This window comes from Lonchura striata, chromosome 2 (genome assembly GCF_046129695.1).
Source record: "Lonchura striata isolate bLonStr1 chromosome 2, bLonStr1.mat, whole genome shotgun sequence".
NCBI lineage: Eukaryota > Metazoa > Chordata > Aves > Passeriformes > Estrildidae > Lonchura > Lonchura striata.
This window is the reverse complement of record NC_134604.1, coordinates 97,672,302-97,696,378: the sequence shown is the minus strand read 5'-3', so window position 1 is coordinate 97,696,378 and position 24,077 is coordinate 97,672,302. Positions and strand designations below refer to the sequence as shown.

The following is a 24,077-nucleotide window of genomic DNA, read 5'->3' as shown; positions in this document are numbered from 1 at the left end:
AAGAGCCTCAAAAGTAAGACTGATCTCTAAACCTTTCAAAGTTTTAAGGCTGTCTAGATTTTAGATCCCAATATCTTCTCCACAATTTAGGGTTAATTGCCTTTTCAAATACTGTAGAAGAGACTTCGACTTCAGAAGATGTGTTTTAAAAAGTTCAGGCTTCACATTTAGTAAGTGTCAGCTCAAGTTTGTTTTGCCATCATACTACTAAAAAGAAGTTAATAACAAAGGAAAATAAAACCATTTTCTTATCTTTTCAATACATAACCTTTTCCATGTGGTGAGATTAAAAGGGTAAACAATCCTTTTGGATATGCTGCAGGAGAAAACATAAAAAGGATCAAGTTCCTGTGCTTTTGACTGGGTTAGTTCCCCCCCCACCCCACCTCTGTTTTTAAATATGTCCTTGCACACTGATATTATTCAAATCTTATTTTGATACTGAGATTCAATTCATGTTTTCATACTCCTGCTCTCATCATTCCCTCAATAACTCGGGGGCTCAGACTAGAATTCAAATTCACAAATTAGATGCTGTGTTGTTAGTCTAGCAATTTAGAACAGAGCAGTTCCAAAATCCAAAATACAGCACTGACCAAAGGCTTCATTGATCATAAGGAATTGCTAAAACAAGTTCTGTGTAGCAGTGGAAGTAGTTTTCTTTTTCTCTTTCTCTTCCACACCTACCCCCAAATTTACAAGAAGCTGCTGTACATTCTAAGCAAGAGGAATTTTTGTTTGTGGCTTACTTTGAAGTTTAGAAATATAGGCTTTTGTTTAAATCGGGGAAATATTATATTTGATAGAGCAATTTATAATCTATGCAAATATTAATTAAATACTAAATATTTTGCCTTCAGCAAGGCATAAAGTATTTTAGAACCCCATGCTGCTGTTGAAATTATAGTTTTGCCTTTCTCTAAAAAGCCTTAATGGTAGGTCATTTATGGTATGGCTTATTGGTTCAAATTGAAATAATACTTAGATACAAATGAAGCACTAGGGGAAATTGTCATACCTGCATACAATGGCCCATCAATGTCTTAAGAATTCCATCTATAAGACCAGAGGAGGTTTAAAGCTCAAAGAGCAATTAATATTAAACAACTATTTGAGGGAGAATTAGCACTTAGCATTCATATGAAACAATTTCATACTAAGAAATTGCTCAAATTGTATCACATGAATCATTCTAGGTGACATGATATTTCTTAATTTTTCAAAAAAGCCAGACTGCCTTTTTTTTCCTTTTATGTCCTTAGTGTGCAAAGAGAATTGCAAGGTGCAGATACTGCCTTGAAGGGAGGGGCATCTGCATTTTCTCCACTTCCTTCACTTGGGCTGAACAGAGGATGTGACTAGTCAGAACTGTACTGAAGATATTTGCCTGGAGCAGGAAAACCCTGCATCTCAGACATGCTGTTAAGAACAGCAATGAGGCTGCTCTTCCTCTGGCCCTGTTCAGAAAAACATGAGTTCCTAATGTCATTTGAATCAGCCCCTCTGTGCTGACTGACCATATGGCAAGAGAGGAAAGACTAGGGAGATACTATTTTTAACCATTTTAACTATTTTCTTCATCATAGAATTCTATGATTAGCTGTATAGAACAAGTAATTTATGTGATAGTTCTTGCCTGTGGAAAAGTTACAAATGCAGACATTTGTATATTTTTTCCATTTGTTAATATTACAGTTTCAATATGATCCATTATATTACACTATGGTATCTGCTCTCTGGACTGATTGTTTGGAATAAGTGCCCGGCAGCAGCACCTACCAATCTAACAATTTATATTCCCTGTCCATCAAAGTAAGATAAAATTGAACAGCAAATGAACTATAAAAGAAAGATTGTAGTTCTGTTCTCCACATTGAAGGAGTGGCATAGAGAATTCTCTTTTGAGGGCAGAAAGCAAGGCAGTAAAAATGACATTTGGTAACTGCATATTAGTATTTCCAAACTAGCAAGAGAAAAATCTTACTTTTTAGCTTTCTTAAGAACCACATGGAACAGTTTTCAAGTCCAACTATTTTATGAAAATATCTATGCCTGACTTAGAAGTGACACAATGGAACCCAGCAAAAAGCTGTGCTGGATGCTTGTGGGTTGGTGAATTTCAGGATTAATGTTGGGTTATAATTTTGTGCCCCATCTAAATTGCTTCTCCCAGTCAGTCCTGGTATTGTCTTTTTCTAGCACTTTGAATATTTTCTGGAAATAGGATTTCTTGTAACCTAACTGGGCACTTGCTTGTTTCTATCCTATTGTTGATCTGCTTCAGCTCCTAAGGTGCTCTGTCTCTTGATTGCCAGGAGCACTGTAACCAGAATAACACTGTAACTGTAAAGCTCTGAGGCATGCAGAATGCAGAGTACGATACTTGATGCTTCCCTAAACAACAGGATCACACTGATCAAACTTCTGCCATGAAGAGCTGACTGAATTTGGCAGAAACAGTGGCTGCAAAACAAGCAGACACAGTTTGGAGACTCTGGCATCAGAACTACATGTTTTTAGAACCCATACATGATGAAAGAATAATTTTACAGAGGGTCAATAGATTTTCATTAAGTCTCTGAGCCTTAAGCTATATTAAATTTAGATATAGTAACTTATCCCTCTAGTAATATATTAGCTCAGAGTCTTAGACTGAATTTCTTCACATCCTGTTTGAGCTAGGGACATTGGCAGTTGATATCTTGTGAATATTTTGACACACTGTAAGGAATTGCTCTTACAAGCTACCCACTTCTTTTCACTGCTATAACTTACTGCTACCATACACACCTTAACCAATCATTTTGTGTAGTTTATACCATGCAAAGAGACCCATGAGCTGTGGTTCAGCACTTAATCTACTGATTCTATGTTGAAGGTGGTAAGTTTAAGCAGAAAGGAGCTATTGGTACTGAAATAGCTTTTGTTTCCAAAGCTCTTGGTGGATATCATAAGAATGCAAGTGCACAGCTGTGTTGGCTCTGAGAACTAGAGATGTTATCTTGTTAAACTGTGGTAATTTGATTATATTCAGTCATGTATCTTAGCCATTCTGCTATATGAGAATCCTGCTCCATGTCTAAAGACACCTCTACTGAGGTTTTAGTGAATTTCAATAGGTAATGAAGAGGAGAAAGGCTAGAAGACATCTATTTTATAGCTCACACTTGAGTTCCAAAGTGGAAGAAGGGAGATTAGTGTGGCAGAGGATATTTGTTAGATGACTTCATTATCTTAAGCTAAGGTTTTTGAACTCAAGCTGGCATCATGAGTGCCACAAGTACCACTTTGAGCCTATTATTTGAACTCATAATTATTCACTTATATACATATCTATGGGCATAAAAATGCATAAGCAGTGAAAGTATTCTGTAGCCTTTGCTGAGAAACCTTCACATACTTAGCTGTAATTATAAAATGTCTCTCAGTGTTGTCTATTGTAACACATGCAGTGTTACCTTCAAAATACAGTAAAACTCATGCAGGAGTTATGGCAGATGTATCAGCAAAATTGAGATTATTTGAATAAAATCACTTTTATGATTGGTGTCACTTTTATGACTGATTAAGAAGATTTAAATATTAAAAAAATATTTATTCTTTGAAACTTCTTCAGACTGTGGCTGGTTGTCTGCAAGCAAAGGGCATGAAAAGGCAGACTAACTATAATATGGACAAAGAGAGCAGCAGGAAAGCATCTGGTAATCGTAGAATCGAGAATCATTTGAGCTAGTTGATCACAAATGCATCTGGATGAGTATAAGCCAGCATGGCTGGGCAGACAGTCCAAAGAAACTACGTGATGTTGTTTAATGAAAGATCAATGACAAGATATGTGTTGAGGAATCTAAAATTGTGTCTAGGACTTGTGCTATGACTCCTACTGGGATGGTTATGACTTGATTGTAGGTTATCTGTGGATATTTAATATCATGTGAAAAGGGTTCTAATAATTGTACATCTGTCTTGTTTTCTGTATGCGCAGTTTGCCTGTTAGAAGCTGCTATTCCACACACAAGTTAACAGACATTGCCAGCAAAAAGCTTTAAAAAACTTAAGAAGAATGTGCATTTGTATGAGGTCTCTGGTCTATTGTTTCAAGGAAATGAAATGAATAGGAAATTAAATAATCACAACAGTTGTTTATTGCTTCAAAAGAACAAAGTGCAGGCTCTTCCATGGAAGAAAAACCTAAGACAAGTGTGGTTTTGCAATCTTATGCTCAGATGTCTGAGGTATGTTTTGTTTCACTTTGTTGTGTTACCATTGTATAAAAGAGGGCATTGCAACATGAAAAATGGGGAACACAAGGAAGCAATTCTTTCCTGCTGTTTCCACTTTGTGTGATTTTTTAACACCTTTGTTGGAGACCAAATGTCTGGTGTGAGTCAGTCAGGATTCCTCCCAGGCACTTTGGTAAAGCATTTCCAGTTTCCTGTTGCAGTTTGCTGCTTACATACAAGTTAAGGTAAAATTAAAAAAAAAAAAAAAAAAAAATGTAGCAACTGCTATCATCTTGTGTTTCACCTGGTGAATCTCAAAGCAGTAGGGTCTCTGTGGTGTTTGTAGGAAGAGAAGACTTTCACACAGGTGCTGTGTTCTCTCAAATTGTCCCCACTTTTACCAAATTCCCGCTAGGCTTAGTGCTGTTGTAATTTTGAATACTATTAGGAGAAAGCAGTAAAAAAGAAGTTATTGTTTGCCACAAGTCTGTCGTGCAGAGTTCTGCCATTCTGGAGAACAGCACATGTGGAAATGTTCCTTTTGAGCGTGGCAGGTTTGGCCAGTCCAAGCCAGCCTCCCGTTACAGGACTGGGTGCTGCCAGCCCCCAAGCCATGGGTCAGCCCTGTCCCACCACAGCCTTTGGGGGCTTGCTGGGATGCTCTGCAAGAAAATCTTTTTTTTCCTGCCTTCACCCCACCAGGGCTGGCCCTTGGGAGGGAGAGGAGGTGTTTTGCTGTGGGTGCAGCACGAAGGGCTGGCCTCAGGAGCACGGATCCTGGCGGAGGCAGTTAGGTGGAGCGGGTTTTCCTGCAATTGTAGGGGAGATTTTCCTGTTGTGTTTCAGCCACAAGTGTCTTGCAGTTGCAGGCACAGTCAGTGCTGCCACAGGACTCCTGGGGCAGTGGTGGGGTGTCCTGCCTGTCCCAGCTGGGCTGCTGGTGGTTTCTGAAGGGTCAGCGTGGTCCCTGTCTCCGCAGCAATGTTTCCCACAGAAGATGTAGGGCGGGATCCAGCGGTGGGTATGCGGCTGGGTGGCTTTGTGGGAGTGGAGCAGATGCATATGTGTACGCTTGCCATTGCAAGTAATTTAGGAAGTATTTTATAATGTGTTTAGCAGTCTAGGGAGGAGTTGAGGTTTGCTCTGTTGCTGTGATTAATTATCTTTTTGGTACTGGAAAGTCTGGAAAAAAATGGAACATTTTTCATCTTGTGTTTTCAAACAAGGACTTATTGTCTTGTTAGTTGTCATAAAACCAGTTAGAGAGATAAAGGGGCATTAGCATCTGCATAGTATTAACAACATCTGGAACATTATAATTCTGTTTTTCAAATAACAGATGAAGGTTGAGATACATGTTTACATCAGAAAAAAATGAAAAAAATACAATTATTCCCTGATGCCTGCTTCATCCTTGCACAAAGTCTTTAAAATTCCATTTATTCATTTGTACATTATGGAGTTACATAACCTAAAGCAGTGACATGTTTCAAGGTTTCAAGTATGATGGCTGAGAGGTGATGTTTTTTCAAAGGATGTGTGTTTGGAGCCAGTATGTTCAGACTGATAGTCTGATCACTATGGTTATTTGTATGCAAATTCTATATCCACAAAAGCCCACAAAATGCAGCATACATTTAGGAGAATCAGCAGCATGTATAGCTCATAGGTACAAAACCATAATGCGATTTTCCCAGTAAAGTATTTCAAGCAATACAGTTGTCCGAGGATAAGATGACATTCAGTGATTGAAAGTAGGTATTTAGGAAGCTGCTGGAAGAAAAAGCTGGAAGCTGTGCAGATGCATATCAGTAATTCTTTCTGAAGTGCTACTCTAGTTATTACAATAACACTGACCTGCTAGCTGACAGGAAATGTATAATTTTATTCTATTTTTTTTGAGATAAACTGTGAGGCTTTTTTGATGAAGAACATCTAAACGGATAGAATTATTAAGCTATTCTTTTTCCATTCTCTCTTTAAAGCTACTAAGCTATTTTGTGAGTGATATTAAAAGCCTTTTATTTGCGAGGCCTATTGGTATCAATACAGTAATTCAGAAGCAGAACTATTCAAATCCAGAAAAATCCCTGCTCAGTGGTGTCAGCTGGAAAGACACTCTGGGATCATTCTCCTGCAACTCAGCTCAGTTTTCTGTGTTTCCTCGTGGATTTTTAACTAGAGAACAATAGAAATTAAGTATATTTGAAGATATTTATTGGAAGCAAATTTGGCTAAACAAGTGATTGTTGAGCACATAAGAATAAAAAAATAATAGATGTTAGATTCTCTATTATCCCTTTTTAAAGTTCAAGAGCACTGGAAAGAGTTGTTAGTTGTTACAACAACTAACAAGTTATTACTTGTTAGTTGATGTAGTCTTAATTTCTTAGATTCTTAAGTTCCTGTCATACCTGGAATAAAATAAACAGAACTAGAAGACACAGATCAATTAATACTAAAGAAAATCTCATACAGTCTAAATCAGATGTCTGTAGAGATGGCCATATCTTTCTATTGTTTTCCAAGGGACCCTATAGAGACCTGTTCACATGAAAGCCACCATTTGCATTTAGGAACCACTATGCAGCAAGAGAGAATGATTGCATTTTTATAATTTTCACTTAGTGATTTGCTAACAGGTACTTTCAGATTTCTGTTCTGGTCTACCAAGCTGAAGAATGCTCTTAAAAATCATTCTGCTAATGGTGAACAGGAGCCTGATACCCCAAGATGTGGTGGCAGAATAGTGATTGTGGTGGCCCCAGTGACCAGTAAGGCAGGAAATGTCCCCACTCCTCTCAGAGCAGGACTCAGGGTCTGGCAAGGGCCTGGGTGAAGATTCTCCTTCCTAATGGAGTAGACCTCCTGCTGATTCCCATTTTGTTATTTTCAGACCCAGGAAGCCGATGTTGGGTATTTCCTCCACTGGTGAGAGGTTTCTGTCAGGGATCTCAAACAGATAACCTCCAGAGCACAGATATGATTAGCCCCTTATCGTCCATCTTCACATGGTTCAAAGCTAATTTCCCTTTCTAGTGACCTGATTAAAATCTTGAGTTTTAAATACACCAATGATATTAGGGAGTTCAGTGTACTGTACAGCAGGTATAAATTAGAAGGAGCTCTTCAGTGTTAGATAGTAGGGTGGGTTTTTTGGGGGGTTTTTTTGGGGGTTTTTTGGGGGGTTTTTTTGGTTGGTTTTTTGTTTTTTTGTTTTTTTTTTTTTTGCAATAGCCAAAATCTCTTTATATTCTTTGTAAATCTGCAGAGTAAAACTCTATGAAAATGTGTTCATTCCTTTAAACAAATTTTATGGGCTTTTTTGAGGATTGCATATGGGGACCAGGGAACAGAACAGTGAGAGTTTAACACGGTGTATTTTGTAATGTGATTGTAACTGTAAGGAGCTTTAGTTCATCTAAAATACATCTTGCAGGTAGTTTAAGTTTAGGGCCCTATGTGGTGGGTTGGGGTCACATCTTTATATCTGTACAAGTTCCTGGCAATTATTGCTGTTATTTTAAATGTTCTCTCTGATAAGAAAGCCGACCCAAATAAGAAATATATCTCATAGATAAGAAAGCATAAGAATAGCAAGCTATCCTTCTGTGAGAAATTAAAATGTGATTATCTAGGTGAAGACTGATTGTGAACTTTAGTACCCATGATTCCCTTTCCTTAGCTGTGGGGAAGGAATTCATAACTCGGGAAGAGAATGCAATAATTTCTTTCTGCCACCTCTGAAAACTCTCAGTAGTTTAACAGCTACAGAGTTTCCAAGTTGCACTAACATATCTGTGTTGACCCACCATAGCTAGAAGGAATGTGTTGGAACACATAATTTCTGTGTATTTCTGTTGCTGTATAGCCTATGTTAAAAATCAGGGTGTACTGTGGCACCTAAGGCGTTACACAAGCTGGGGAAATGTGGGAGATTTCCAGCTCTACCCTGCAACCAAAGCATTATGAAAACTGGTGGGTTTGGGTGGGTAAAATTATTTTACCTTCTTTTGTTTTGGAGTGGCATCTATATTGAGGATGTTGTTAGCTTGAAATGAGTAAGGAAAAAAGAATGGTGTGGTACATAGCAATTTGTCCTCTTTGGTAAGTTTTTGAGGTTGCTCCAGTTGTTTTCCATGCTGCCAGTATCAGACCAAGACATTAACTTGATATTTGTTCCTATATAGCAATGCTATACCCCTGAATAAATATAATATTCTCAAATGAAGAGTGCAAATTTAGTTGAAGAAATTTTTGAAACAGACCCTCAACCATAAATTTAATTGGAGCTCAGTGCTGATTAACATGTGCTGAAGATTAAACAATTCATTGCTTTCCTTCCCCTGAAGAAATTTGAGGAAATGTTAAGTCTTGTATCTAAAGAATGAAAAGATACAGGACTTGCAAGAAAATAAAAAATAAAGACCAAAAATCATTCCAAGTGTATAGTAGTATAGGTTTATATGCACATCTAATATTGTATCTAATATATTACTATACATAATAATAAATCAGCAATTTATTGATTGCTTTGGGATTTACAGGACAAGACTTTTTTTTGTAGTGTTAGTTTTTGAGCCTTAGTTACTGTTTTGTCTCCCATGAGCAGGAACATATGATGCTGTGCCAAAAACCTTAATTCTGTGAGATGTTCTTGTCTCGCTGAATGACATAACAGGATTAATTTTTTCAAAAATATATTCTCCTACTAGCATATGTTTCAACCAGAAAGGGATGTTGCTAAGGCTTTATAACACTGCAAACAGCATAGCAGGTGTGCTTTTCCTGTATTGATATCATTTAAATGTTGCAAACAACTATCTCAACATTATGGAAACACTGCATGTAACTTCTAGACAAGGCAGATGATCATTCTGCTGTCAATGAAAATGTATTAATAGGATGAACTAGTAATTTTCATTCATGCTGATCATTTGTTTTTGCATATCGGGAGCTGTTGAACAGACATTATCCTTTGAATATTTATTAATTCTCACTGCTTTGATAAAAGCCAGTGGGAAAACAAGTATTTGCTTGCTTCAGTGTGTGTGCAGCTTGCTTTCTGTACTGCTACAGAAGTTTCCACTAAACATTAAAAAAAAAAAAAATCTGATGTTGGATTATTAGTTTCTTTTGCACTACTGACACAAAATACTATTTGCATGAATATCTCACTGGCTGTGCTGTTGGCAATTGCCACAAGCTTCAATATCTGTGCTGCAGAAGGTAAGATCTGTAATGGACTAGGGTCCACCTAGGCTATGCAGGAATTCATTGGTTTGATCGCATTTGAAATGTTTATTGAATAGGCTGTGGAACAATCACATTCACTTGTTGGAAAGAAAAGTTGTTCCCCATACAATTCTGTGTATATCCTAGAAAATGATAGAAAACAGATTTTTTTTTTTTTTTCCCCCCGCTGTTAACAGAAAAAATTGCAAGCTGGGGTTTTTTAATAGCCTGTACCAGATTTATCACAAGAACAAAAGATAATAATTTTACTTTTATTATGCACTTAACAGAAAAATGTTATGACTTTGAAAACTACAGCTCTGTATTATGGTAGTAACCTGCTTAAGCATTCCATAGATTACTCAGGAATAGTGTGAGTGCTGACTGCAATTCCCCTTGTACTATAAACCGAGGATACATACATGTATCCTAGAATACAAATATGCATGTAAGCATAACTCATGTTATTGCATTTCATACTTCCATACTTATATTTTGTATTAAACTTCATATTTGCATTTTAATAAATTTCATTTTCTATCTGAAAAAGTTGCCAAGTGTTTTCAACAAAAATACTTAGTCTTCAGGTTTCAATCTTTAAATTAGCCAGCGGTCTTATGTCCATCCTGAATATGAGTTTGAAGGACCAACACTGAAATGACCTTACTGTAGCAGCCATTCCATAGTAGTCTTGACACAATAAATTGTTAGAAAATATGACTAGGCAAAATGCTATTCAAGCCTGCTTAGGTATATTTTGACTATAATTCACCAAACCACTGCAAACTGTGATTCTACCAGAGAGAATTTTCAAGGAATTTTGGAACACATCACAATTTCAACTCTTCTGCCCAGTGCTACTTGTTAGTAAGATGCTTAAAATTTCTAGAATGGCCTACAGCTGCTTCCTCCTACAACAGGATTGAGTTCACTACAATTGAAATTTATTTATTCATGACATGAGCTTTACCTTTACAAAAGTAGATGGTGAAGTTTTGTAGGACATGGTTTTTCTCTGCTTTTCCACTCCTGGTAGATTCTGTTCTCACCTGTCCTGGAGGTTGTAGGACCAGCTGGAATAGAAGATCAGGAGACACTGTGTAGCATGCTAAAACATTGCCTGCTAAATTTATTGTTGTAGCTAGGGATTTATTCAGTGTGGGGAGAATTCTGTAGTGTTTTACTGACCAAAAGTGATCTCAGTATACTAGAATTTTTGACGCATTCATTTATAAGTGTAGTTTAATATTTGTGGTGAGTTGACCCTGGCTGGATGCCAAGCGCTGACCAAAGCTGCTCTGTTACTCCCCTCCTCAGCTGAGCAAGGGAAAATAAATACAATTAAAGGGTGATGGGTCAAGGTAAGGACATGGAGAGATCACTCACCAGTTACTGTCATAGGCAAAACAGAATCTACTTGGAAAATTAATTTAATTTTTTACCAGTGAAATAGGAATCAGATAATGAGAAATAAAATACTGTCTCTTCCACCCCTTCTTCCCAGGCTTAATTTCACTTCTGATTTTTCTGCCTTGTTCTCCCTAGCAGCGGTGGAAGATGGGGAATGGGGGGAATTGCAGTCAGTACATCACACATTGGTTTTGCCACTCCTTCCTCCTCAGATGGAGGACTCTTCACCTGCTCTGGTGTGGGGTCCATCCCATAGGAGACAGCAGTTTCTACAAGAACTTTTGCAACATGAGTCTTCCCCACAGAGTGCATTTCTTCATAAATTCTCCAGTGTGGGTCCCTTCCACAATGTGCAGTCCTTCAGGAACAGCTGCTCCAACACAAGTCCCTCACAGGGTCACAAATCCTGCCAGGAATCTGCTCCAGCATAGGCGTCCCACAGGATCACAGACTCCTGGCATTCACATGTTCTGGCGTGAAGTCCAGCAAGGGCTGCAGGTGGATCCCAGCTCCACCATGAATGGCTGCAGAGGGACAGCCTGTCTCATCATGGTTTTCACCATGGGTTTATGCAGAAAAAATGTTGCCAGAGGTTTATGTCCAGAAACGAGACAGAAGTGTCCTGTAACTTTATTCATGAACAAAGGCTATAGGGAATTTCTCCACGTGGTTTCTCAAATTGTTGGAGAACATAGCCTCATTTTCAGCCCAATTTTCCTGGCCACATCACCTTTCCTCATTGGCTAAGGCACTTGGAAGGTGCAGCCTTCCCAATTCACCTATTATATGTTCCCCTTAATGTGCATACACAAACACACACACACCCCCTTTGAATAACATAGCTCTATTGGATCTTTGTTCTTCTTCTCAATGTTCAGAAATTTAGCACAACCTTGGCTAAGCAGCTTTCCATATCAATTAGTAGCATTTTCTGAAACTCGTGATTTCTCCTGTTTCTTCCCTGCCTGCAAGTCCCTGGGCCCTATCTACAAGCAGATTCACACCATCTGCTTGTAAAGACACATTCATCTTATTCCTTTCTGGTTGCAGGGATATCTGCACCTGGAGCACCTCCTCCTTATTCACAGTCTGTGTTGTCTGCAAAGCTGTTTCTCTCACATTCTCTCTTTTTCTCTGGTTGCAATTGCTTCTCTGCAAGAACTTTTTTTTTCCCTTCCTAAATCTATTACTTCAGAAGTTATCCCAATTGTTGCTGGGCTATGTCTTGGCAAATGAAGGTGCTAATGCTGCCTACAAAATATCTCATGTTTGTAAGCAGAGGTACAGAGATGCTAATTCCACTAGTGTTAGTAGAATCTTGCAATGAACTAGATTGATGTTGGGATTTTATTTAGTGCGTTTACAATATACTGCATAACTAATCATTATGTTCCTGGGGCGATAGCATAAACTCAAAGTTACTCAAGTATATTTTTGTTGTTTAAATAACATTTGTTTTGACAATCTCTTTTCTTTTGATATCTGCTCTTAAAATTACCTCCTGTGGGCAGAAAAATAACTCTTGTCATTTCAATGACATTTTGGTAATATAATTTTCTGCCAGTAATTCCATATTTTTGCAAATAGGAAATTGTGTACTTGAAATTCCTTCATTCCTTTCTGCATCTGGAGGGTACGTGCATCTCAAATTTTGAACTAGGCTGAATATGGAATACAACCATATGCATCCATAAACAATGCATACTGTGTTTCTGCCTAATCTTCCAGTTTTCTGTAGCTATGGATTCTCTACCATTCTCAAGGAAGAAAGAAAAACCCAAACTCAGTATGAAACCTTAAGGCAAAGGCCAATGCATTTGAAAGATTTTGTAGCTGGCTCATCAGCACACTGATCTGTACTTTAGGCACCCACTTAAAAGTGAAAGCAGAAATTCAATGGATTAGAGTAATCATTTTATTGTCCAGAAAATGCAGCCTGTCTTTGGTGAGTGGCTCTCAAAGGATTTATTATTCAGTCCTAGATGTGCTGTGTTTTGACTTATTTGCAACTGAAAAAGAAAATGGGGAAATGTAATTTTTTTGATTTCTATCAGTGTGCTCAGCTTTGTTTACCTTGGAAGATCGGTTCTTATTCCAAGACATTTGCAGTCTGAGATCAGATTTTGGCACCCTTGCTCATACTGAATAGCATTAGTTAGGGCTCAGCTGCTGCTCATTCAGGTCAGATAGATTAGAGTTAGTCATCAGTTGAGACGGTGGTATTTGTGTAGAGCCCTGATGGTGATTCAAACATCTTTCTATGAGGCAGTGATACAAATGTTTTTCTGCTGCTTCTAGCTGTTTATCTATACATCTCTTTTATATGAGTACCATAAAAAAAGCCTTTGGTTGTAAAAAAGGTGCTTTAGGAAGGAAACTGAATGAATGAAACTGTTTGGCACATGGAGGAGGAGAAGGAATTTTGTACAGAAAGATTATAATGGAAGAAAGCCCTGTATTTTGAATGTGGTCCTGAGAAGCAAACCTTAAAGACTGGCAGGTTTTCATAGGGCTGCCAATAGATGAGAAATGATTAGTTTGTCTTTTTAAACATTGTCTCCTGCCAAACCCAAATCCCCTTCTCCCTTTTCCAGTGCAGTACTCAGCCTGCAGGATAAGAGGATGATGAGGTAGACAGTTGTGGTGTGGAAGGGATTCAAACAATGTGAATGAGATTTTGATCTTCTGGGACTTCTGTAAGACAGAGAATGAAGAGGAGGAAAGACAAACTGGTCTTCATTTGCAGAAAAGTCTTTAATCTCTTCTGTGCTGTATGGCTATGGCTGAGAGGGGAGTTGCCTTCCTGCTTATATTAAATTTTCAGACATTTAATTTTGACCAGATGCACCGTGCAATTATGGCAGCTGATGGATAGCTATAAATGAATTAGTCTTTGGCAAGCTGAACTTTATTTCAAAAAAGATCAGCATCAGGGAAGATACAGGAAAGCAAATTTTGTGATGGGGTCAGTGCATTTTTTAAATGCTCAGATTTCTTGGCAGAATAAAAGGATGCATTAGTGCAAAGAAGCAAAGTATCCTCATTTCTAGGTATACGTCTGGAAAAGACGCCTTGCTGCTCTTCCCACACAGCAAGGAGGACTAAATACCAACGGTGAAGTCTGAACCTTGCCTCTGTTAGCTGAACTTTCCTTTTTGCTTGGGATGGGGTTATAGGTAGCATTCCTGTCACTGCCACCATGCTCCCCACACTAATTGTCATGAAGTACAGAAGATTCAAGCCTGCTTGGTTCCCAAGGCTGCTAATGAGCCCTGAGCTTTTCTCACCCTTAATGAATCAAGGTTTGTTTGTGGAGGATTCTTGTCCTTCTGTCTTTTTCCCTGGTCAGGGGAGGAATCAAGAGTTCACACAACTGAACAATGACTTTACAGTGTAAAGATGATGCAGCTGTGCCATCTGAAGCCATCCTCAGTTATGAGCAACAAAGCTTAAATAGATTGTACTGTGAAGACGTACAGCTCTGTGAGTGTGAAGCATAGCTTTTGCTTCTGCTTCACTGACCTGTCTGCTTACAGCAGTGACGGGCCCTTGACAGGAGCTTAGGCAGGGAGAGTCGCGTAGGGCGACTCTTTCAAAACCATTCTCTGTAACACTGAGCACAGGAAAAGAAGCAAAATTAAGTTGCAGTTGATCTCTGATGGGGGTGTACTGCTGCCTTCTCCAGAAAATCCCATGCCCTCCATTCAAAAATTGTTGATTCTAGTCCAAATCCACTTCAGGGGTTTAATAAGGTCACTAAAGCCATAGTTCGTATGTTTTAGTGGTAGAGAGCACTCATACAAAAATGGATACTTACACAAACTCCTCCAAGCAAATTACACATTTCACTATCCTACTGTCTAGAAGCTTTTCTTGTATTAGAGGTTGGGATCATTAATTTGGGCTAAGCTATTTTTGGCATGTACCTAATTAATCTTCATTTAAGCATTTCAATTACAACACTGTGTGCTCCTGTGGCTATATTAATCTTACTACGAAAAATATAGGTGCACATAAATACGGCTGCATGTGTTATTGAAATACATGGGAGTATATATGATATATATCATACATATATGTAGGCTATCACGTACTATAAACACTATTCTGTGTGTTTAAATCCATATATATATATATATATTTGCAGAAATAAACACAGACTTGTCTAAATGCAGTGCTATTGCTATAGTAGCAAGTGAAGATTTCAATCTGATAAAATAACTCAACGCTAATAGAGATTTTAAATTTATCAGTTATAATACTCTGGACTAATCCTTGCACAATGCCATACGAAATGGAAGGATTATTTTTAAGTTTTACTAATAGATGAGTGAAGCCAAAAGCAGCATCTGCAAAAGAAATCTTATTTTGCTGTAATAGACTTTTGAAGTTCATAATTTTGGGTTTTAATAATGCACAGAAACATCTGCTGTTTTCCTTGGTTGCATGAAAGAGAAAGACAAAATAATTAAGAACATTTGGGTTTTTTCATTCTTAAGTGAACAGAAGGTGGGGAATGGGGGAAAATAAAACAGTTTAAATACCTTGATGTGTGTATGTGCAGGTTCAAAACTTTTCATTGCTCTCCCGCCCGGCATGGTAGGTTGATAGACCAGGGAGCAGTGGCGAAAGTTGACAACCCCCCATGGCTGACCCCTCATGTTTTCTCTTGCCTAATCGAATTTTACATGTGTTTCCAGATAGCTGATCAGCTTCCCTGGATTTCGCTGACGCCACAGGAAAGCTTTGCCTGAAGATGGAAACACTGGAGTCAGAACTGACCTGCCCTATCTGTCTGGAGCTGTTTGAAGACCCGCTGCTGCTGCCTTGCGCTCACAGCCTCTGCTTCAACTGCGCGCACCGCATCCTTGTCTCCCACTGCGCCACCAACGAGCCGGTGGAGTCTATCACCGCCTTCCAGTGCCCGACCTGCCGCTATGTCATCACCCTCAGCCAGCGCGGTCTAGACGGGCTCAAGCGCAACGTCACCCTGCAGAACATCATCGACAGGTTTCAGAAAGCCTCCGTCAGTGGGCCCAATTCCCCCAGCGAGACCCGCCGGGAGCGGGCGTTCGATAACAACAGCATGTCGTCCTGCGAGAAGGTCCTCTGCCAGTTCTGCGACCAGGACCCTGCCCAGGAGGCGGTGAAAACCTGCGTTACCTGCGAGGTGTCCTACTGCGAGGAGTGCCTGAAAGCCACTCACCCCAATAAGAAGCCGTTCACCGGCCACCGTCTCATCGAGCCTATCCCAGACTCTCACATCAGGGGATTAATGTGCTTGGAGCATGAGGACGAGAAAGTTAATATGTACTGTGTGACTGATGACCAGTTAATTTGTGCCTTGTGTAAACTGGTCGGGCGACACCGTGACCATCAGGTGGCAGCTTTAAGTGACCGCTATGACAAGCTAAAGGTCAGTGTTACCTATTAGTTTTTGTAGCCAAGCAGTGTGTGGTTGGGAAGGAAAATATCCTTTGGTTGCATGCTAAAGTCCTCATTCCGGCAGTAGTTGGGAAAGGCAGGTGTGTGATTGCTAATCATATGAGATACACATAGAGATCTGTATGTGTGTTTGCTCACCATCTAAAAGGTGCCAGATTTTACTTAAGAAAAAAATTCCTCACTTGTGTTTGGGTTTCTCTAAAACCATCATAAGGAATATGCAGTGTAAAGTACTGTTCAGATTGATTTTCTTACCTACCTGCATCTGGCAAGGTTTCGCACTGACTACACATGCACAGACTGAAATGTCATACATTCTTTGCACATGCTTTGCTGTTGATAATTTTTCATTAGGTTGCTTTCATTGTGAAAAGCCCTTCACATCACCATGAACAGGAGATGCATTTTTCTGTGCTGGCTTCAGGGATGCCAGCTGCCCATCCAGCCAGGGAAGCCAAACACCGGCTCTGCTCATCCCGCACTGCCTCCCACCAGGCTCACAGGCAGCGCAATCCTAGAAACAAAGCCAAAATTGTTTCTGATCTTGCAGCATTCCCATGCTTCTGAAAGTTTTTGGAACATCTACTACAAGGTAGCTGGGATGCTCCTGCAGCCTGGCCCTCTGCAGGACACTCTGGGCAAGGTGGCAGTGGGCAGCCAGGTCTCAGGGTGCTCTGGAGGCTCGCCAGGCTGCCAGCAGAGGTAGAGCTCCTGCTGAGCATTGAGGCCAAGGCAGGTGATCTCACACCCACCTGGGCATATGCATCTCTCATGCTGATTCCTGTGCTGCTGTAGAGGCAAGGCAGGAATTAGGCATCCCCCACTTTCCTCCACCCACTCCCTCCGCATGGTCTGCATGTGCCTGTGTGCAGCTGTGGGTGAAATTTTTAAACATGGACTGCAATCCAGAAACCACAAGCATGAAGAGCAAGGTTTATCTGCCAGCGTTCCCAAACAGAATTTTGAATGTGGAAAATACATTGAATTATAGGTTTAACTAACTTAAATTCTTTCAGATTAAAATATGTGGCTGCACTCATGTCTATAATAAATTTAGGTGCTTGCTGGTGTAATCTGCACACACATTCTGTGCAGGTTTTGCACCTCTATGCTATGCAAACATGCACATCATATTCATATTAACATAATGAAAGACACTTTACCTGGACCTGATAATTTCCTTTCATCTCTTAAAGACTTTTATATTTACCGAAGAGTTGTTATTTTTGCTTTTTTTTTCCTGAACTAATCTGATATTTTAATAGTTTTGTTGTTGATAACATTAACGTGGGCCATGAGGGTGAATAGCAGCCTGGATTTACTGTGCTTCTTTATTAATGCTGAGAGTTTACATCCTTAACAGGTGCTACTATTTAGTCGCATAACATCATATTGATTACTAGCTTTATACCAGTAGGAATAAATACTTAACATGAAAGACCTTCAACATTACATACTGGATAAGCATATCTTTTATGATGTGAAAAAAAAAAGGAGTAAACATTTCTTGGTCTTGTTTACATAGATAATGCAAGTCTTGAAAGAAGACTTTAAAAGGCCTGTCTTCTCCCTTGTGATCTTTAACTCAATACTGTTGATAGGAAGAAAATTAATGTATTTTTTGCATTATTTGTGTCTTTTCTGTGCAAAGATGACTAAGCAAGCTCTGAAGCTCAAAAGGACAAATAACATTCACATTGGATGTCACCCAGCTTAGCTAACCTAAGAGTAAGGCAACCGAAGTTCTAAACCTACTAAAGTTCTTTACATCAGCCACCTTGAAGACTAATTAAAGTACTAATTTAATGGTTAGTGTAGACTTGAACCAAATAATTCTCATCTTAGAATGACAACTCCTAGCATTATTTATATTATTTGTATGATTTTTTTGAGATGAAGAATTTCTTTGTACCCAAACTGTATAAAAGACCTTTATACACACAATTGTTAGTCCATGTGAAATTCTGTTACTATCATATCATCTTAGTCATGAAGCAACCTATTTCATGTTGCTAACACCAGTGATGGCATCAGTCGTGCCAGTTACGTCACATTTACACTCTGGTCCAGGAACATTAGTCAAAGTGGTTTCCATCAGATCCAGCATCCATTCTCTGTTCACAAGAAGGGAATCTGAAAGTAATGTATTTCTTGCTACCTCTCCCATCACAGGGATTAGTTCTGGTTTACAAAGCAATCTTAGAAAATAAGATTATTAGTTTTGTAGATTAGCATTTATCCTTCAGAAGTAGGAACAATACCAGTTCCACCAGCATTTGGCAACTGATGGTCAAAAATTTCATGTCCATTTTCACATTCAGGCCTCTTCCTCCTCTTCCTTAAGGGTGATATGACCTCCTGAATCACTGGTCTTTCTGTAACATAATATTAGGCATGAGATTGCAGTTGATCTTTATCAAGTTACAGGTAATGTGCACCTACCCCATGCAAATTAAATACCAAAATGGATTAGAAAATCCCCACTTAAGAAAATGGGTTGTTGCTTGCTATTTTGCTGCTGTGACTTTTTAGTTAACGTGGGGTTTGATATATAGGCTACAACAATCTTTAAAAAAAGAACCTGAAAGAATGAGACAGCCAATAGTATAGTGGATCAGTTAAAAAATGTGTGATTAATGTTACCTTTCAAAAAGAAAAGCTAATCCACTTAAGGTGACTCTTTCTTTTGATTTTTATTTTTAAATAGACACACTACTGGTATTAACAATAAGCAACTGGTGCTGTTCTGGGTGTTAAGCTACGCAAATTATTTATATTTTCTTCCAGTGGTGTTGCTAATGGTTTAAACAATATCTCACCCCTCATCAAGCATAGGACAAAAGAATCCATTACAATCTAGCTCCTTTTGTGGCAAAAATGATATTCTTTAATTAGGAGTTCTGTACATTTGTCCAGCAGAGGCATCCACAATGAAGTGTGTTTAACAGCAATGTAAGAATAGTGGACATCTCAAAATGAGAAAGTTGCCAAAGGAAAGCACTATCTCTCCAGCCCTGAGAGGTGCTTCTCTTTCACAGCCTGTACTGGGGTAGGGGGAATTGAGGGCATTTTTGTTCCTTCAGGAGCAGTCCTTTTTTGCTTAGCTGCACAAACACAATACCACCTTCATACTCGCTGTTGGTCTAGTGCTTATAGATATGCCTTGGTTTTTATTTTTCTTTTTAAAGTTGATCATAAACAGATGCATATTAGTAATGGGAAAAGCAATAAATCATGACCAAAACTGAGAACAGGAAATATACTGGTAATACACAAGATTTATGATGTGGTGATCAAAATTGTGATCAAAATAATTTTTAGCAGCACAAACAAACAAGTTTTTAAATATAGAAAGAATAAATGCTCGTGCTTACCATACCATATTATCTCAAAGCAAATATTTATGGCTAATTTTGATATTGATTCTTCACTTTTTTGTCTTGCTGCAATAAAAAGAAAATGACAACTTAAACATACATTCTTTTTTCTTTTTTTTTTTTTGTTTTCAGAAAGAAGGTAGGAGACTGTCATGTCCACAGCTACTACAAATAGAATCCAAAAATATGTCTGCTTCCCTGCTATATGCACATTATAGATTGAAAAACTTCTCATGTTTAAATAACTTTGCAAAGATTCTGAAACTTTCCAACTATTTTTATAGGGCATTATTTTGTAATCTCAGCTTGATAATTAACTGATATATTGTGATATTAGAAGAATCCAGAATTTTAAAATATGTATTCCTACAACAGTGGGCTTGGCAACCCAGGAACATTGTTTTCTGGACTTTGATATAAATATATTATGCACATATATATATAAATATATATCTATATATGTCCTATGCCTGTATTAACAGTTCATGTGTCAGTATATAGAACCAATACTAATATTACATAATACAATATGGTGAAATTTATGTCTATGTAGAGTTGTCTAGCATAGAAATATGGATAATGTTTAAGGAATATCTAGAATCTTGAATTTAAAGCAACACACATATGCCTGTGTTTTAAATAAAAATGTAGTTTCATATATATGTGTAGGTCAGTAAAAGAATAATAAAAGTCAAAAGTCATATATATATATATATAAATTATATATCAATAGATTAACTTGTTTTTGATTTTTACAATTCTATACATATATCCTTTTCAGTAGCCGAATATTTTCATATCTAAATTTATAGTTTCTCTGCATGCCCTTAACTTTACTAACTTTCTATTTAATGCAAGCTATTTTAATAAAATCCAACTGATACTGATGCCTTTTTGCTTGTCCTAAAAGCACAAGCCAGATCAAGTTAGGTGATAAAAAGGGGTTACCTTTTTAAGGATCTGTAGATCTATAGGTGCACAACTTGCTAGATTGAAAGTGTTGAAGATGCACATGTAACATAGAGTGCACACAATTTTTATGTGTTTAACAAATTATCATAACTGACAAGAATCCCTAATTAGAGACATAAATGATGGTAATTCTTCCTTGGTTCTACCCTTTTCTGAATTCTTCCCCACCTTAGGTAAGGTAGGAACTAAACTTTGTTTACAAAAATGTGTCTCTGAGAGCTGATTTCTGCCTTGGCTTCTCAGACAATCTAAACTTAGACCCCCAGGGCTTGGAGCCATTGGGGAATTTATTCTGGCTTTCTCTCTAATAGAGTACATAAAATGCTAGCTATGAATATAATAATTGACTACAGAGCTACAAAAATATATGTAAAGAATATAGAGAGGATATAAAAGCAAAAAGACAAGAATCAATTCAGCATCAATATATAAAGATGTAGTATGTCAGTGTAATAGTGATATGTGTTATTAAACATTTAGATAAATGGCACCTTCCTTTACATTGTTTATAACAGATTGAGAGTAGTGCCAGTTCTGCAAGTTTAATATAGAATTAGAACATCATATCCAACCTGGCAAAGTGTAGAGCTCATGGACTTTCATTGTTATTAGATTAGATGCAACTTCATGTTATTATTGTATTATTATTATTAGATTAGATACTTCTTGATAGATATTTCAGTGTACAAATTTTTATGAAATTAAAATGATGAATGGTCACAGTGATTATTATGGAATATTATTTGATATTACTTAATTATTTAACCCAGAAATAGATGCAAAAATATAACTAATTGGCTATGCTTCAGTATTTGCAAAGAGCCAAAAATATGAAGATGTTGCATGGAAGAGGATTGATGTAGGAATAAGCTCTTTTACTACAACTGTTTTCCATCCACACTTATTTTATTACATTGAAATATAATTATTAAGGCAGACTTTAGAAAATTCTCTCTTTAGCTCAGTGTTATCTGCTTTGTCTTTTTCCTCCATTTGGTGTTTCTCTTCAGAGTTTAGAAGGATAATCGAAAGTATTAATACAGAATCCAAAATTAGTCTTTTATCAGGGGAGAATGTGTGTATGTGTTTATTTAAGACACATTTTGAAGTTCTTCATGTATATGACTGTGGATAATGAACTCTGATTTTACAATAGTTCTAAGTATTATGAGACTGGGGGGCTTTATCTTCTCAAGTTCCTTCATAATATAAGTAATTTTTTAAAAACTTAATTTCAAAAATTTGATAGTTGGCAAGTCTTTCACATACTTCTTATTTCCTTCACTTTTATTGGAAATGATGGGGTTGAACTTTTAATCTGTTCAGGAAAAATTAAAGAAGTAAACAAAATAGTGAATAGTACAGTGTTATTATCTTTGTTCTCATGACCCTGGTTTCCAGGGAAGACAGACTAGAAGTTAAATAAAATCTACTGTCACACTTTTCCGTGGTTTGGGTCCAAACTGTTCAGATAACAGACTTTCCACGTTCAAGATCTAAAATGGTGTATTGTAATGACCTTTCATTTCTCATGTGTCTTTAGATAGTATAATGCTTGAATGTTGTTGGTGGACTATAACTCACAACAGATACTCCCTTGGAATGAGGATTTGTGTAAAAACAGTAAATAATAAAGTGATAAATGTGGATATTGAACAAGTAGATTAGTATAAAGGCAAACCAAAAAACTGTTTTAGAACATTGGGCATGGGTAGGAAATGTAGTTTGCCTACCAGAGTAACAAAAGTAGTGCCTGGTAACCAGAAAAGTAACAAACAAGTTGTCTTCAAAAGCAGAATATTTAAGGGTTTTAGATTAGCCATTTGTTAATCTACATAAACAGCATTTTTTTATAACTGATAAGTAGAATGAGTCAATAAATTGTTCTATTGCTTTACCAGGGAATGATAAAGCTAGTTGGGGCCATAAGGCTAAAACCATTCAGCATGGACACTAGGCTAAAGCACACAGTCTTCAGTGGCATTGGGAGGTGTGTGAAGGGTATAAATGTATATGTCTCTGGGTATGTATAGTCTCAATTTACTGCAAGGCATAACCACAATTGAATGAAAATATTTTAAAAAATTATATGGCAACAAATACATTTTCAGACAAGTATGAATTTGTTAACAGATTTTAAACAGGAAAAAACCCACCCCAAAATCTGGATGTAAATGTCTCCCAAAGAAACACTGCAGAACACTCATTATTCAGATTTTTTTCAAGATTTAATTTATTACTTTAAATTGCTCCATGAAGAAAAACCCAAATTATTTTAACTCTGACCAGTAATGACACACAATTATAGAAGCATGAGATGGACATGGGGAACTAAAGTATTTTAGTTTTCCATCTTATGTTGAATAATTTTCATTGCCTTTTTTTTTTTTAACTTTTTCTGATCTTTAAACACACACAATTTAACAATGATCCAGTATACTCCTTGCAATTTTGGGCTGTTATGTTTTACTGCCATCCTTTTTCTTCAGTAAAGTATACACTTCCTATCAAGACAACAACACTTGTATGTCATTAGCACTGGGAGCCTTACTTAGGGTTTATAACAAACAGAAATGGTGCCTAATTTGGAAAACCTGAATAGTCCATGGCAAGGGAAACTCCTGCAGAAGGTCATGGGCTGGAAAGCCATGTTGGGTTGCTAAAGCACACTTTGGACTCAAAGCCTGATATGGGTGATAAGACTGTGCTGCCTTTCTCTCCCATGTGTATTTACCTCTCCCCAAAACCAGTCATCCACACTCCCATCTCTGTGGGCGTCCCTTGACTGTCCAACCAAGAAGTGTTTTCTTTTGCTGGGAGGATATTTTTGCCCATGAGAGAAAACACCCACAGCAGAAACCTGAGGCAAGGGGATTCCTGTTCTTGACAGCTTTCACATCTCATTTATAATGTTGCTCTCACAAATCTATTTTCCAGTTGTCTCAAACGGGAGCAAAGAAAAAGTTAATTTTATCATAGTGTGACTATACTGAGTTATTCTTACACTTTCTAAAAGCACTTATTTAAGTAATGCTTAGTTGAAAGTACATTGTTTTCACCAGTAGGATGCTTAGAATATCTTGATTAGCTAATAAACATGTAATATATATTTCTTGCTAATTAGTGTTGATGGTGCCAGCACGACAGATTTTTATGATAGCCTTTTCTTTTTTAATTTCTACAAGCTGGAGTAGTAGTATTACTTTTTTACATATTTCTTCTTTGTGTGGCATCTTGGTCCTATGAAATATCTCAGTTTACAAGGGTGGAAGGGTTGCATCTACAGGTACAGGGTTATTTCAGTGCCTCAGACAAATGTACTTGAAAGACTGGGCATTTGGGTTGCTTTTGTACCTTAAACATCCCCTCCATTAAAGATGAATAATCTGTTTTCAGCTGTTCCCAGTGGCCAAGA

General features: G+C 37.7%; 1 protein-coding gene across 3 annotated transcripts in view; it reads left to right on the top strand.

Moving 5' to 3' along the window:
- MID1 (midline 1) overlaps nucleotides 1-24,077 on the top strand; it is a 171,567-nt gene that overhangs the window by 59,644 nt on the left and 87,846 nt on the right. For 2 of the 3 annotated variants that reach the window (XM_077781591.1, XM_077781589.1), the window contains exon 2: nucleotides 15,569-16,284. In XM_077781591.1, coding sequence (XP_077637717.1) covers nucleotides 15,625-16,284 — 660 coding nt within the window. In that variant the 5' untranslated portion in view covers nucleotides 15,569-15,624. Of the gene's footprint in view, nucleotides 1-5,097; nucleotides 5,241-15,568; nucleotides 16,285-24,077 lie in introns of those variants that run through there. The other variant, XM_077781590.1, reaches the window with a different exon arrangement.